This window comes from Oncorhynchus mykiss, chromosome 4, assembly GCF_013265735.2.
Source record: "Oncorhynchus mykiss isolate Arlee chromosome 4, USDA_OmykA_1.1, whole genome shotgun sequence".
In the NCBI taxonomy this organism is placed as follows: Eukaryota; Metazoa; Chordata; class Actinopteri; order Salmoniformes; family Salmonidae; genus Oncorhynchus; species Oncorhynchus mykiss.
The window spans coordinates 39,222,501-39,239,930 of record NC_048568.1 but is presented as its reverse complement, the minus strand read 5'-3'; the positions used below and the strand labels follow the sequence as shown (position 1 = coordinate 39,239,930).

Sequence of the window (17,430 nt, the reverse complement as noted above, 5' to 3'; positions counted from 1 at the left end):
CGTGTGGTGTAGATGTGTACGTGTGTAGGTGTGTAGGTGTGGTGTAGGTGTGTAGGTGTGGTGTAGGTGTGTAGGTGTGGTGTAGTTGTGTACGTGTGGTGTAGGTGTGTACGTGTGGTGTAGGTGTGTACGTGTGGTGTAGGTGTGTACGTGTGGTGTAGGTGTGTAGTGTGGTGTAGGTGTGTAGTGTGGTGTAGGTGTGTACGTGTGGTGTAGGTGTGTACGTGTGGTGTAGGTGTGTACGTGTGGGGTAGGTGTGTACGTGTGGTGTAGGTGTGTACGTGTGGTGTAGGTGTGTACGTGTGGTGTAGGTGTGTACGTGTGGTGTAGGTGTGTACGTGTGGTGTAGGTGTGTACGTGTGGTGTAGGTGTGTACGTGTGGTGTAGGTGTGTACGTGTGGTGTAGGTGTGTAGTGTGGTGTAGGTGTGTACGTGTGGTGTAGGTGTGTACGTGTGGTGTAGGTGTGTACGTGTGGTGTAGGTGTGTACGTGTGGTGTAGGTGTGTACGTGTGGTGTAGGTGTGTACGTGTGGTGTAGGTGTGTACGTGTGGTGTAGGTGTGTACGTGTGTACGTGTGTACGTGTGGTGTAGGTGTGTACGTGTGGTCTAGGTGTGTACGTGTGTACGTGTGTACGTGTGGTGTAGGTGTGTACGTGTGGTGTAGGTGTGTACGTGTGGTGTAGGTGTGTACGTGTGGTGTAGGTGTGTACGTGTGGTGTAGGTGTGTACGTGTGTAGGTGTGTAGGTGTGTACATGTGTACGTGTGTAGGTGTGTAGGTGTGTGCGTGTGTAGGTGTGTAGGTGTGTAGGTGTGTGCGTGTGTAGGTGTGTAGGTGTGTAGGTGTGTAGGTGTGTACGTGTGTAGGTGTGTAGGTGTGTACGTGTGTACGTGTGTAGGTGTGTAGGTGTGTACGTGTGTAGGTGTGTAGGTGTGTACATGTGTACGTGTGTACGTGTGTAGTGTGTAGTGTGTAGTGTGTACGTGTGTAGTATGTAATGTGTAGTGTGTAGTGTGTACGTGTGTAGTGTGTACATGTGTAGTGTGTAATGTGTACATGTGTATGTGTGTACGTGTGTAGGTGTGTAGGTGTGTAGGTGTGTAGGTGTGTAGGTGTGTACGTGTGTAGTGTGTAGTGTGTAGTGTGTAGTGTGTACGTGTGTAGGTGTGTACATGTGTAGGTGTGTACGTGTGTAGTGTGTACATGTGTAGTGTGTAGTGTGTACATGTGTACGTGTGTACGTGTGTACGTGTGTAGTGTGTAGGTGTGTACGTGTGTAGTGTGTAGTGTGTAGTGTGTAGTGTGTACGTGTGTAGGTGTGTACATGTGTAGGTGTGTACGTGTGTAGGTGTGTATGTGTGTAGGTGTGTAGGTGTGTAGGTGTGTACATGTGTACGTGTGTATGTGTGTACGTGTGTACGTGTGTAGTGTGTAGTGTGTAGTGTGTAGGTGTGTACATGTGTAGGTGTGTACGTGTGTAGGTGTGTACGTGTGTAGGTGTGTAGGTGTGTACATGTGTAGGTGTGTACGTGTGTAGGTGTGTACATGTGTAGTGTGTAGTGTGTAGTGTGTAGTGTGTAGTGTGTACGTGTGTAGGTGTGTACATGTGTAGGTGTGTACGTGTGTAGGTGTGTACGTGTGTAGGTGTGTAGGTGTGTACATGTGTAGGTGTGTACGTGTGTAGGTGTGTACGTGTGTATGTGTGTATGTGTGTACGTGTGTACGTGTGTACGTGTGTACGTGTGCAGGTGTGTAGGTGTGTAGTGTGTACGTGTGTAGTGTGTAGTGTGTAGGTGTGTACGTGGGTAGGTGTGTACGTGTGTAGGTGTGTAGGTGTGTACGTGTGTACGTGTGTACGTGTGTACGTGTGTAGTGTGTACGTGTGTAGTGTGTAGTGTGTAGTGTGTAGGTGTGTACGTGGGTAGGTGTGTACGTGTGTAGGTGTGTACGTGTGTACGTGTGTACGTGTGTACGTGTGTAGTGTGTAGTGTGTAGTGTGTACTTGTGTAGTGTGTAGGTGTGTAGGTGTGTACGTGTGTACGTGTGTACGTGTGTAGTGTGTACGTGTGTAGTGTGTAGTGTGTAGTGTGTAGTGTGTAGTGTGTACGTGTGTAGTGTGTAGTGTGTACGTGTGTAGTGTGTAGTGTGTACGTGTGTACGTGTGTACGTGTGTAGGTGTGTAGGTGTGTACGTGTGTACGTGTGTACGTGTACATTATCATCGTTTTTTATTTGGTCTAGTCTTGCGGACTAAACTTCAATAGACTAGGGAGAAGGTTCAATTTGGTCTAACTAAAGTCAACAAAAACTGTTTCAAATTAAACAAAAGAAAAACACATTTATGTGTGTAGTGTGTAGTGTGTAGTGTGTAGTGTGTAGTGTGTACGTGTGTAGTGTGTACTTGTGTAGGTGTGTACATGTGTACGTACCTTGCACTGTAGCAAAGTGTCAAACCTATAAAACCTAGTACACTGTGTTACTAACAGATTCTAGTTTTTGGGAACAGAAATGTATTGAGATAGATCAAATGTTTCAACGGTGACAAATTCCGCAGCATGTCAGCCCAGTTTCACCTACTTCCATCCTCTCCAACTTCCTCCAACTGGACTTCCTCCCGTGACCATATATGGTGGTGAGAGAACGTTCTAAACGGAATGCTTTATAGCTTCGTAGCCCCTGTGACGTTTCTGGGTTGGCCCTTCCGTCTGTGGTAGAATTTCTGGGAGTTACTTGTGGGTTTGACAGCTCTAACGTAGTTCCACATCCGACTTGTCGGCTAAAGTGGATGTAATTTAATAGAGCACTAAGTGTCTTTCCTCTCTTCCTACTCTCCTCTTTCTCTCCCTATTTACCCATCTTTCCTTCTTTCACTTTCCTTCCATTCTTTAATTTCCCCTCTTCCTCCTCCCTTCTTTCAATCATGATCTACTTTCCTTCATAGTCTTCCTACTCTCCTCTTTCTCTCCCTATTTACCCATCTTTCCTTCTTTCACTTTCCTTCCATTCTTTAATTTCCCCTCTTCCTCCTCCCTTCTTTCAATCATGATCTACTTTCCTTCATAGTCTTCCTACTCTCCTCTTTCTCTCCCTATTTACCCATCTTTCCTTCTTTCACTTTCCTTCCATTCTTTGATGCAGAAAAATTAATCCATGCTTTTGTCACTTCCAGGTTAGACTACTGCAATGCTCTACTTTCCGGCTACCCGGATAAAGCACTAAATAAACTTCAGTTAGTGCTAAATACGGCTGCTAGAATCCTGACTAGAACCAACAAATTTGATCATATTACTCCAGTGCTAGCCTCTCTACACTGGCTTCCTGTCAAAGCAAGGGCTGATTTCAAGGTTTTACTGCTAACCTACAAAGCATTACATGGGCTTGCTCCTATCTATCTCTCTGATTTGGTCCTGCCGTACATACCTACACGTACGCTACGGTCACAAGACGCAGGCCTCCTAATTGTCCCTAGAATTTTTAAGCAAACAGCTGGAGGCAGGGCTTTCTCCTATAGAGCTCCATTTTTATGGAACGGTCTGCCTACCCATGTCAGAGACGCAAACTCGGTCTCAACCTTTAAGTCTCTACTGAAGACTCATCTCTTCAGTGGGTCATATGATTGAGTGTAGTCTGGCCCAGGAGTGGGAGGGTGAACGGAAAGGCTCTGGAGCAACGAACCACCCTTGCTGTCTCTGCCTGGCCGGTTCCCCTCTTTCCACTGGGATTCTCTGCCTCTAACCCTATTACAGGGGCTGAGTCACTGGCTTTACTGGGGCTCTCTCATGCCGTCCCTGGAGGAGGTGCGTCACCTGAGTGGGTTGAGTCACTGATGTGGTCATCCTGTCTGGGTTGGCGCCCCCCCCCCCCCCCCCCCCCCCTTAAGTTGTGCCGTGGCGGAGGTCTTTGTGGGCTATACTCAGCCTTGTCTCAGGATGGTAAGTTGGTGGTTGAAGATATCCCTCTAGTGGTGTGGGGGCTGTGCTTTGGCAAAGTGGGTGGGGTTATATCCTTCCTGTTTGGCCCTGTCCGGGGGTGTCCTCGGAGTGGGCCACAGTGTCTCCTGACCCCTCCTGTCTCAGCCTCCAGTATTTATGCTGCAGTAGTTTATGTGTCGGGGGGCTAGGGTCAGTTTGTTATATCTGGAGTACTTCTCCTGTCCTATTCGGTGTCCTGTGTGAATCTAAGTGTGCGTTCTCTAATTCTCTCCTTCTCTCTTTCTCTCTCTCGGAGGACCTGAGCCCTAGGACCATGCCCCAGGACTACCTGACATGATGACTCCTTGCTGTCCCCAGTCCACCTGGCTGTGCTGCTGCTCCAGTTTCAACTGTTCTGCCTTATTATTATTCGACCATGCTGATCATTTATGAACATTTGAACATCTTGGCCATGTTCTGTTATAATCTCCACCCGGCACAGCCAGAAGAGGACTGGCCATCCCACATATGCTCTCTCTAATTCTCTCTTTCTTTCTCTCTCTCGGAGGACCTGAGCCCTAGGACCATGCCCCAGGAATACCTGACATGATGACTCCTTGCTGTCCCCAGTCCACCTGACTGTGCTGCTGCTCCAGTTTCAACTGTTCTGCCTTATTATTATTCGACCATGCTGATCATTTATGAACATTTGAACATCTTGGCCATGTTCTGTTATAATCTCCACCCGGCACAGCCAGAAGAGGACTGGCCACCCCACATAGCCTGGTTCCTCTCTAGGTTTCTTCCTAGGTTTTGGCCTTTCTAGGGAGTTTTTCCTAGCCACCGTGCTTCTTCACCTGCATTGCTTGCTGTTTGGGGTTTTAGGCTGGGTTTCTGTACAGCACTTTGAGATATCAGCTGATGTACGAAGGGCTATATAAAATAAATTTGATTGATTGATTGATTGATTCTTTAATTTCCCCTCTTCCTCCTCCCTTCTTTCAATCATGATCTACTTTCCTTCATAGTCTTCCTCCTCCTCTTTCTCTCCCTATTTACCCATCTTTCCTTCTTTCACTTTCCTTCCATTCTTTAATTTCCCCTCTTCCTCCTCCCTTCTTTCAATCATGATCTACTTTCCTTCATAGTCTTCCTACTCTCCTCTTTCTCTCCCTATTTACCCATCTTTCCTTCTTTCACTTTCCTTCCATTCTTTAATTTCCCCTCTTCCTCCTCCCTTCTTTCAATCATGATCTACTTTCCTTCATAGTCTTCCTACTCTCCTCTTTCTCTCCCTATTTACCCATCTTTCCTTCTTTCACTTTCCTTCCATTCTTTAATTTCCCCTCTTCCTCCTCCCTTCTTTCAATCATGATCTACTTTCCTTCATAGTCTTCCTACTCTCCTCTTTCTCTCCCTATTTACCCATCTTTCCTTCTTTCACTTTCCTTCCATTCTTTAATTTCCCCTCTTCCTCCTCCCTTCTTTCAATCATGATCTACTTTCCTTCATAGTCTTCCTACTCTCCTCTTTCTCTCCCTATTTACCCATCTTTCCTTCTTTCACTTTCCTTCCATTCTTTAATTTCCCCTCTTCCTCCTCCCTTCTTTCAATCATGATCTACTTTCCTTCATAGTCTTCCTCCTCCTCTTTCTTATTTCTCCAGACTCGTTCGTTGTTTTTTTAATTATGTGTCTCCCACGCAGAAACAAAGGGAGTAACTGGCCAGCACACACGCAAGAATTATGTTGCTCAATCCTGGCAAGCGTGAGATTTGGTTCACGAGTAGGCACACACACACACACACAGAGAGAGACAGACAGAGAGACACACAGACACACACAGGTTTCTGTTTTAATCACATTGACACTTTGGGGTTACAGCAGCACCTCGAATGTGTATGACTCTTGAGTTAGAGCAAGGAAACAAGGAACTTATTTAGGATGGGGAAAAGCCAGTGTAATCCTACCTTGGTCATACGCTTGTTGTACACAATGCATGTTTCTTTCACAACCTTTATGAAACCCTCCCACAACATGCTAGTTGAGTTGAGAGGCCAGTGGTCGCCGTGTGCTGTTCCACTGCAAACACAATGTAAGAGACGCCAGTGTATATCTTTCACACAACCTTTCCACAACATTATGTTATAAAGACCAGTGTTGTCCTACCTTCACACAACCTTTCCACAACATAATGTTATAAAGACCAGTGTTGTCCTACCTTCACACAACCTTTCCACAACATTATGTTATAAAGACCAGTGTTGTCCTCCGACCTTCACACAACCTTTCCACAACATTATGTTATAAAGACCAGTGTTGTCCTCCTACCTTCACACAACCTTTCCACAACATAATGTTATAAAGACCAGTGTTGTCCTCCTACCTTCACACAACCTTTCCACAACATTCTGTTATAAAGACCAGTGTTGTCCTCCTACCTTCACACAACCTTTCCACAACATATTGTTATAAAGACCAGTGTTGTCCTCCGACCTTCACACAACCTTTCCACAACATTCTGTTATAAAGACCAGTGTTGTCCTACCTTCACACAACCTTTCCACAACATAATGTTGCAAAGACCAGTGTTGTCCTCCTACCTTTCTGTAGACGATCATGTTGGGAGATTCCTCATCGGGGTCTGCTGTCCCCACTCCACTCGGGTCCTGGCTGGACTGGTTCATACTGTAGCTGACTGATGTCTTCTCTTGTTCTCTTTATCCTTTGCTCTCTCTCTCTCTCTCTCTCTCTCTCTCTCTTTCAGTCCCTCTCCGTTGTTCTCTTGCACTCTTTCTTCTTCTGTCACTGGAGGCTGGGGAAAGAGAAAAGAAGACATTAGATCCATCTCATAGCTGTCTCTTCTCTCTCTCTCTTTCTCTCTCTCTCTCTTCTCTGTTATTGGAGACATTAGATCCATCTCATAGCTGTCTCTTCTCTCTCTCTCTCCCTCTCTCTCTCTCTCTCGCTCTCTCCCTCTCTCTCTCTCCCTCTCTCTCTCTCCCTCTCTCTCTCCCCCTCTCTCTCTCCCTCTCTCTCTGTCTCTCCTTCTCTCTTTCTCTCTCTCTCCCTCTCTCCTCTCGCTCCCTCTCTCCCCCCCTCTCTCTCTCTCTCCCCCCCCCCCCCCTCTCTCTCTCTCTCTTCATACCCATTTGACTTAGTCCACATTTGGTTGTGCTACATCCTAAATTCAAAATGGATTAAATATACTGAACAAAAATACAAGTGCAGCATCTAACATTTTCAAAGATTTTACTGTGTTACAGTTGCTATAAGGAAATCAATCCATTTAAACAAATGAATTAGGCCCTAATCTATGGATTTCACGTCTGGGAATATAAATCTGCATCTGTTGATCACAAAAAAAGTAGATGCATGGATGAGAAAACTAGTCAGTATCTGGTGTGACCATATGCCTCATGCAGTGAGACTCATCTCCTTCTCATAGAGTTGATTAGGCTGTTGATTGTGGCCTGTGGAATGCTGTCCCAATCCTCTTCAATGGCTGTGCGAAGTTGCTGGATATTGGTGGGAACTGGAACATGCTGTCGTACACGTCGATCCAGAGCATCCCAAACATGCTCAATGGGTGACATGTCTGGTGAGTATGCAGGCCATGGAAGAACTGGGACATTTACAGCGTCCAGAAATTGTGTACAGATCCTTGTTACATGGGGTCGTGCATTATCATGATAAAACATGATGTGATGGTGGCGGATTAATGACATGACAATGGGCCTCAGGATCACGTCACGGTGTCTCTGTGCATTCAAATTGCCATCAATAAAATGCAATTGTGTTCATTGTCCCTAGCTTATGCCCATACCATAACACCACCATCGGACACAATGTTCACAAAGCATCAGCAAACCGCTCGCCCACACAACGCCACACACGTGGTCTGCGGTTTGGAGGCCATTTGGAAGTACTGCCAAATTCTCTAAAACGATGTTGGAGGCGGCTGATGGTAGAGAAATTAACATTAAATTCTCTGGCAACAGCTTTGGTGGATATTTCTGCAGTCAGCATGTCAATTGCACTCTCCCTCAAAACAAAGAGACATCTGTGGCATTGTGAAGTCACCTGGAATGCATTTCAATTAACAGGTGTGCTTTGTTAAAAATTTATTTGTGGAATTTATTTTCCTTCTTAAGGAGTTTAAGCTAATCAGTTGTGTTGTCACAAGGTAGAGGTCGTATACAGAAGATAGCCCTATTTGTTAAAATACCTAGCCCATATTATGACATGAACAACTATGATGACGTTGACTCTCATGAGGACTGCCACAGGAAAGGAAGACCCAGAGATACCTCTGCTGCAGAGGATGCTGCAGAGGATAAGTTCATTAGAGTTACCAGCCTCAGAAAATGCAGCCCAAATAAATGCTTCACAGAGTTCAAGTAACAGACACATCTCAACTGTTCAGAGGAGACTGCGTGAATCAGGACTTCATGGTCGAAATACTGCAAAGAAACCACTTCTAAAGGACACCAATAAGAAGAAGAAGACTTGCTTGGGTCAAGAAACACGAGCAATGGACATTAGACCATGTGGAAATCTGTCCTTTGGTCTGATGAGTCCAAATGGGAGATTTTTGGTTCCAACCACCATGTCGTTGTGAGATGCAGAGTAGGTCAACGGATGATCTCTGGATGTGAGGTTCCCACCGTGGTGGGGTGCTTTGCTGGTAACACGGTCTGTGATTTATTTAGATACATAACCAGCATGGCTACCACAGCATTGTGCAGTGATACGCCATTCCCATCTGGTTTATATTTAGTAGGACTAGTAACACACCTCCAGGTGATGTAAGGACTATTTGACCAAGAAGGAGAGTGATGGAGTGCTGCATCACATGACCTGGCCTCCACAATCACCCAACCTCAACCCAGTTTAGATTGTTTGGGATGAGTTGGACCGCAGAGTGAAGGAAAAGCAGCCAACAAGTACTCAGCATATGTGGGAACTCCTTCAAGACTGTTGGAAAAGCATTCCAGGTGAAGCTGGTTGGGAGAATGCCAAGAGTGTGCAAAGATGTCATCAAGGCAAAGCGTGGCTACTTTCAATAATCTAAAATGTTTTTAGATTTGTTTAACACTGTTTTGTTTACTATATGATTCCAGATGTGTTATTTCATAGTTGACGTCTTTTCAACAGTTTTTACCCCCAAGCCATAAGACTCCTGAACAGGTAATCAAATGGCTACCCAAACTATTTGCATTGTGTGCCTCCACCCCCCCCCCCAACCCCTCTTTTTACGCTGCTGCAACTCTCTGTTCATCATATATGCATAGTCACTTTAACCATATATACATGTACATACTACCTCAATCAGCCTGACTAACCGGTGTCTGTATGTATCCTCGCTACTTTTATAGCCTCGTTACTGTATATAGCCTGTCTTTTTACTGTTGTTTTTATTTCTTTACCTACCTATTGTTCACCTAATACCTTTTTTTGCGCTATTGGTTAGAGCCTGTAAGTAAGCATTTCACTGTAAGGTGATTTCACTGTAATTTCACTGTAATACCTGTTGTATTCGGTGCACGTGACAAATAATCTTTGATTTGTTTTGATTTGATTCACTATAATTCTACATTGTAGAAAATAGTCAAAATAAAGAAAAACCCTTGAATGAGAAGGTGTGTCCAAACCTTTGACTGGTACTGTGTACTGGTGCTAAGAAAGTAATACAAAGTGTATGATGTGTAGTAAGCTGCTAGTAGTTGATGTGCCTCACCCTAATAATTTGGTCCCTTTTAACCTCATATTTTACCCCACTGCTCTGAATTGGTGGTGCACATGTAGCCTATAACCTGTTTTAGAGAAATATCTAATATTGTAAGGGCTTTCGTTGTCTGCTTATATGCCCCCTTTATTTATCCTACAGTTCTGACTTGGTGTACAGGGAGAATACTGTAAGTATGGCCTATGTTCTGAATTATGTTGCTGTACCTTTCAAAAACGACATCCGTCCTAGCTCGCTCATTAATTCATGTCTTAATCGAAATTGCGGATTACCTCTCATCTGCTCGTTGTCACCTTATGCCATAGCTTCTGCATCTCAATTGTCAGTTGAAACCACATGTGCAAGTCAACCATATCAGCTATGTTTTTTTTTAAAGGCAGTAAAATGAGGCTGAATGAACTGTTTCACTGCCAGACAAGGCTCCACTGACAGCCAGGTGTAGCAGTGGTAAGATGTTGGGACTGCTGCTGGGACTCTGCTGTTGGGAGAGCTTTATCTAGGCCATATCAGTTTTGTGGGCTCCGTTTGGCACTGTTTTAGTGCAATTGATGTATTTTTGAGTGTTGTGTAGTGGCTTTGCTGGCATGCATCAAAAGAAAATTATGGGGGGGTTTGCCCCACCAAGATTTACATGCTAAAATCACCACTGGCCAGGAATCATGCAGATAAACACCATTTGGGTCTTTCTACAAACTAGGGTTCCATTGCACCATTTGGGTCTTTCTACAAACTAGGGTTCCGGTGCACCATTTGGGTCTTTCTACAAACTAGGGTTCCAGTGCAACATTTGGGTCTTTCTATGAACTAGGGTACCAGTGCACATTTCTTGTCGTGGACAACTGTTTGGAGCTGTTACAAAGTCCTTAATAATAATAATAATTTTATTTATATTTTCATGTGAATACATTAAGATATTAAGGGGAACATAGATACATTCAATATGATTTGTGAGTTCAATTAAAACCTCTTTAAACCCTTTCTCGTGCTTGGAATCTGTGACATAAAACACCACCTTTCTTTCTTTACATTTGTGATACTGTTGTTTGTTGTTATATCATACTCTTAAGGAATTTAACAATTGGATTACACGTTGACCCTGATCCTGTTAAATTCCTGGATATTATTGTATTTTTCTGTGTACTGTGACCACATAACATTTCGTATCTCCCTATGTGACAGTGTGAAAACGGTTTTCACGGTCAGACATTATGAATTTGATTGCAAAATCCTTCTAACAGAAAGTAACTTTACCGTGATTAATAAAACAGACATCGATACTAACATGAACAGGGGTTCTTCAATAATTACACAACGCTGGTTTGATGTGTAGCCGTTTAGTTACTCGGGGACGTTATTGCCAGCAACATCAGCGGATTCTGTGATAAAGAGCTTGTGTGATATGGAACGCGATTTAACAACAGCCAAAGTGCTGGAATTAATGCTGATCTTCGCGGATTGACAGAACATTTTGGTGTCTGTGTTGTTATTGCGGTAATTAGCCTACATCATGGACAACAATAAATCAAGATTCCCGAGGTAAAATTACAGTCCGCGTATGTTTTGATTGTTTGTTTTCCGAATTAAAACAAAGCAACTGGGTACTTGAAAATGGCATGTTTATTCGTTGTTGAATATAATTCGAAAAATACAAAAAAAAATTGCTTTTGTTTTGTTTTGTTTTTGCCTATAAAAACAAAAAACAACCTGATATTTCAATGATCACATGTGGGTGGGGTTAAATATGGAATGCCTGGATAAGTGCACAGACAACACTTCCTGTCCTTTCAAAGTAGGAATTCATCTTTCTAACTCCATTCTATGAATCTATTATCTATTGATTAATTGATTAATTGATTAATAGCGGCCCATACCATGCCACAGTGCCAAGGTATGATTTTCTCAATTTCTGCATAATATTTCGTGTGTATTGACTGTTACTGTAAATGGTTAGCTGACTACTGTATTCTAGCTACCTAACTATCCATTGGTAAACTTATTAAATTACGCTATACAGCCAAAACAACAGTATATATTGCTAGACTAGAGATATGCCCCTAAATATAGTTAGTCAGTGGTTGCACATCTAACTAGCTGGAATGAAGCAATGATGTGAATAGTAGACATGTAAATATTTATTTCACCATTTTCAGCAGGTCTTCAGCTACCCAGACCATGTTGGTGTGTCCAGCTGACACCTGTGCAAATCTTTGTGTCTATAGCAGTGGAATGAAACAAACCAACCAATGCCTCGTGTCGTGCTGTAGGTCCACCCAACACCCAAGGGGTTTTGGGGTCCAGAAACAATGCCTAGCTCCTACCCCTAGACGCTTGTGGAGATCTGAGAGAACTCAGCAATACCATCAACATGTGACAATTTGAATGGCATGTAGGTGTTTTGATGTTGCTAGGAGTTATGGTCTCATTGTGCCTATCTAGAATCTTATTCCTGTATCAACAGACGGGACATTTTTAGTTTGATGTCACACATTGGCTCCATTATGTATACAAAGATCCATTTACAGGCGACATTACTACAGCATTCCAGACCGCAATTTGCCTGGAACTCTCTGATAGGGTGATTCCCATTCCACGTTCCTTTCCAGAGCTCCAGGCATATCTGCCTCTCGAGCATGCTGCTGCCAGTTGGCGCCTGACGATCGGACACCTGTCACAATATTGGCGTCTGCAGCGAGCTGTGGCGAGAGCAGAGGAAGAGATGAGAGGAATACCCAAATAGCCTCAATGTCTACCTTAAAATACGCTGAGGTAGAAATGGCCCCTAACCACAAATTTAGGATCAGATTACTCTACCCTGAATCCTAACCTTAACTACTATGGAGATGATACAATATCTGACTCGGTATCAGTGTGATTACGGGGACATTTCTACCTGTTGTATATAAGACAGCCAGACCTCCAGGATGCAGAGGTGGGATCCAGATCAAATCAAACTTCAGTCAGATCTGATGGGGGGCAGCAGTGGGATTAGATCTGATGATGGTAGCAGTGGGATCAGATCTGATGATGGGATCAGATCTGATGGGGGCAGCAGTGGGATCAGATCTGATGATGGTAGCAGTGGGATTAGATCTGATGATGGTAGCAGTGGGATCAGATCTGATGATGGTAGCAGTGGGATCAGATCTGATGGGGGCAGCAGTGGGATCAGATCTGATGATGGTAGCAGTGGGATCAGATCTGATGGGGGCAGAAGTGGGAATCAGATCTGATGGGGGCAGAAGTGGGATCAGATCTGATGATGGTAGCAGTGGGATCAGATCTGATGGGGACAGCAGTGGGATCAGATCTGATGATGGTAGCAGTGGGATCAGATCTGATGATGGGATCAGATCTGATGGGGGCAGCAGGGGGATCAGATCTGATGATGGTAGCAGTGGGATCAGATCTGATGGGGGCAGCAGTGGGATCAGATCTGATGGTGGGATCAGATCTGATGGGGACAGCAGTGGGATCAGATCTTCAGACATACTGTATGTGGTCCAGTATGGCTCGGTCAGGTTGTGTGTGTGTGTGTTTCTGTGTGTGTGTGTGTTTGTGTTAGGAGTGTGTGTTCCAGGGCATTTCTGTCTGAGTTATTGGTCCAGTTGTTTAGCTCCCTGTAGAGTATAACTTGGTTTAGATCAATAACCCCTATAGAATATCACCTGGTTTAGATCAATAACCCCTGTAGAATATCACCTGGTTTAGATCAATAACCCCTATAGAATATCACCTGGTTTAGATCAATAACCCCTGTAGAGTATCACCTGGTTTAGATCAATAACCCCTATAGAATATCACCTGGTTTAGATCAATAACCCCTGTAGAATATCACCTGGTTTAGATCAATAACCCCTGTTGAATATCACCTGGTTTAGATCAATAACCCCTGTAGAATATCACCTGGTTTAGATCAATAACCCCTATAGAATATCACCTGGTTTAGATCAATAACCCCTATAGAATATCACCTGGTTTAGATCAATAACCCCTATAGAATATCACCTGGTTTAGATCAATAACCCCTGTAGAATATCACCTGGTTTAGATCAATAACCCCTGTAGAATATCACCTGGTTTAGATCAATAACCCCTATAGAGTATCACCTGGTTTAGATCAATAACCTGTCCTATGGATGTCACAACATGTAGGTTGGAAGAGAGAGAGAGAGAGACAGAGACAGAGAGAGAGAGAGAGAGAGAGAGAGAGAGAGAGAGAGAGAGAGAGAGAGAGAGAGAGAGAGAAAAGGTGTAAACTTGTCAGTAGAAAATCTTAACAGTATATTTGACCTCTCAGCTTCCCTATCAAATCTACAAATCTCAAATAGAAATCCAAAGAAGGTGAACAACAATGACACATGGTTTCATGAAGAATGCAAAAATCGAAGAAAGAAATTGAGAAACCTGTCCAACCAAAAACATAGAGACCCGGAAAACCTGAGTCTCCGCCTTCACTATGGCGAATCACTAAAACAATACAGAAATACACTACGGAAAAAGAAGGAACAGCATGTCAGAAATCAGCTCAATGCAATTGAAGAATCCATAGACTCTAACCACTTCTGGGAATATTGGAAAACACTAAACAAACAACAACAAGAATAATTATCTATCCAAAATGGAGATGTATGGGATGAACCACTTCTCCAATCTGTTTGGCTCTATAACAAAGAATAAAGAGCAAAAACATATACATGATCAAATACAAATGTTAGAATCAACTATTAAAGACCACCAGAATCCACTGGATTCCAGAACACACTGGATTCCAGAACACACTGGATTCCAGAACCCACTGGATTCTCCAATTACCTTGAATGAGCTACAGGACAAAATAAAAACTCTCCAACCCAAAAAGGCCTATGGTGTTGATGGTATCCTTAATGAAATGATCAAATATACAGACAACAAATTCCAATTGGCTATACTAAAACTCTTTAACATCATACTTAGCTCTGGCATCTTCCCCAATATTTGGAACCAAGGACTGATCACCCCCAATCCACAAAAGTGGAGACAAATTTGACCCCAATAACTACCGTGGGATATGCGTCCACAGCAACCTTGGGAAAATCCTCTGCATTATCATTAACAGCAGACTCGTACATTTCCTCAATGAAAACAATGCCCTAGAGCACACAAAAAAACTATACATACCTTGGCCTAAACATAGCAGGTAAGTAACAGGTAACTTCCACAAAGCTGTGAACGATCTGAGAGACAAGGCAAGAAGGGCCTTCTATGCCATCAAAAGGGACATAAAACTCAACATACCAATTAGGATCTGGCTAAAAATACTTGAATCAGTTATAGAGCCCATTGCCCTTTATGGTTGTGAGGTCTGGGGTCCGCACACCAACCAAGACTTCACAAAATGGGACAAATATCCTCCGTGTACAACATAGAACACCAAATAATGCATGCAGAGCAGAATTAGGCCGATACCCACTAATTATCAAAATCCAGAAAAGAGTCGTTAAATTCTACAACCACCTAAAAGGAAGCGATTCCCAAACCTTCCATAACAAAGCCATCACCTACAGAGAGATGAACCTGGAGAAGAGTCCCCTAAGCAAGCTGGTCCTGGGGCTCTGTTCACAAACACACCCCACAGAGCCCCAGGACAGCAGCACAATTAGACCCAACCAAATCATGAGAAAACAAAAAGATAATTACTTGACACATTGGAAAGAATTAACAAAAAAACAGAGCAAACTAGAATGCTATTTGGCCCTAAACAGAGAGTACACAGTGGCAGAATACCTGACCACTGTGACTGACCCAAAATTAAGGAAAGCTTTGACTATGTACAGACTCAGTGAGCATAGCCTTGCTATTGAGAAAGGCCGCCGTAGGCAGACATGGCTCTCAAGAGAAGACAGGCTATGTGCTCACTGCCCACAAAATGAGGTGGAAACTGAGCTGCACTTCCTAACCTCCTGCCCAATGTATGACCATATTAGAGATTTCCCTCAGATTACACAGATCCACAAAGAATTCAAAAACAAACCCAATTTTGATAAACTCCCATATCTACTGGGTGAAATCCCACAGTGTTCCATCACAGCAGCAATATTTGTGACCTGTTGCCACAAGAAAAGGGCAACCAGTGAAGAACAAACACCATTGTGAATTCAACCCATATTAATGCTTATTAATTTTCCCTTGTGTACCTTGTGTAACCATTTGTACATTGTTACAACACTGTATATATACAAAATAGTTCTGAAACTTCTGTATGTGTTTACTGTTCATTTTTATGGTTTATTTCACTTTTGTATATTATCTACCTCATTTGCTTTGGCAATGTTAACAAGTTTCCCATGCCAATAAAGCCCTTGAATTGAATTGAATTGAATTGAATTACGGAATACGGAAAGACGAGAGAGAGACACACGGACAGAGAGAGAGTGAGAGAGACATGAAGTGACAGACAGACAGAGACACACAGAGATGAGAGAGACACAGAGAGAGACATGAAGAGTGACAGAGAGAGAGAGACACGAAGAGTGACAGAGAGAGAGAGAGAGAGAGAGAGCGAGAGAGGAAGGCAGATAGACAGAGACATACGGAAAGACGAGAGAGAGACACACGGACAGAGAGTGAGAGAGACATGAAGTGACAGACAGACAGAGATGAGAGAGACACAGAGAGAGACAAAGAGAGAGAGACATGAAGAGTGACATAGAGAGAGAGAGAGACACGAAGAGTGACACAGAGAGAGAGACACGAAGAGTGACAGAGAGAGAGAGAGAGATTCCCTATACTGTAGTAGCTGTTTAGTTTTCTCTCGGTGCTGGAACTACATCAACCAGGTCGCTCAAGAGCCACTGTAAAATTCAACGTCCGTCCAGGTACTGTATGTAGGACGTTTGGAGCAACGGTGATACGGATGTTTAATCCCAGTTCACGCGCTTTATTGTTTACCCTACATCAAACCTTAACCTCTAAAGTAACCGTTCGGGAATGAATGCCTAAACTTAACCTTCAAAATGTGACGTTTAAAGGACAACTGATGGATTCTGCGGTGAAACTGTGAGAGCTTGTTGAGTATACAGCTGCTCCACACCACAGCCCAAATCCTCCATGGACCACTCTTGTCCCAATGCACACGCACACACACACATTAGTAACGTAACTCCCATACTCAACCTGGCAATACACTGGTGTTATCGATATACACACACTCTCTCTCTCATACACACACAAACACCTCAGTGACAAAATTCAATATTGTCTTTCGCACCTCTCACAAGCGTTCATTACCTTAGCAACAAAGTATCGGCTGGTCCACTCTTCTTGGTTCTCTTCCCCCCCTTAGCAACAAGCACACAGCATGTTCATGATCTAATTGGCTTGAGGAGCGAGTCAAAAGGATGGATGGAGAGAACAGGAGAAGGAGAAGAAAAAGCAACGTACACAGATGTTGGATCAGAGACAGCTGCTGGGAGGGTGTAGCGTTCCCCCCTCTCTCTCGCTCTCTCTCTCTCTGTCTCTCTCTATCTCTCTCTTTCTCTCTCTCTCTCTCTTTCTCTCTTTCTCTCTCTCTCTCGCTCTCTCTCTCTGTCTCTCTCTCTTTCTCTCTCTCTCTTTCTCTCTCTCTCTGTCTCTCTCTCTCGCTCTCTGTCTCTCTCTCTCTGTCTCTCTCTGTCTCTCTCTCTCTCTCTCGCTTTCTCTCTGTCTCTCTCTCTGTCTCTCTCGTTCTGTCTCTCTCTCTCTCTCTCTCGCTCGTTCTGTCTCTCTTTCTCTCTCTCGCGCTCTCTGTCTCTCTC

The 17,430-nt window shown here is 43.8% G+C and overlaps 1 protein-coding gene across 1 annotated transcript in view; it reads right to left on the bottom strand.

Moving 5' to 3' along the window:
• rgs6 (regulator of G protein signaling 6) overlaps positions 1 to 17,220 on the bottom strand; it is a 161,790-nt gene extending 144,570 nt beyond the window's left edge. Inside the window, exons 1-2 of the mRNA XM_036976254.1 lie at positions 16,925 to 17,220; positions 6,513 to 6,724 (exon numbers count right to left, since the gene is read on the bottom strand). Coding sequence (XP_036832149.1) covers positions 6,513 to 6,596 — 84 coding nt within the window. The 5' untranslated portion in view covers positions 6,597 to 6,724; positions 16,925 to 17,220. The remainder of the gene's footprint in view (positions 1 to 6,512; positions 6,725 to 16,924) is intronic.
• Between the last annotated feature and the right edge of the window lie 210 nt (positions 17,221 to 17,430).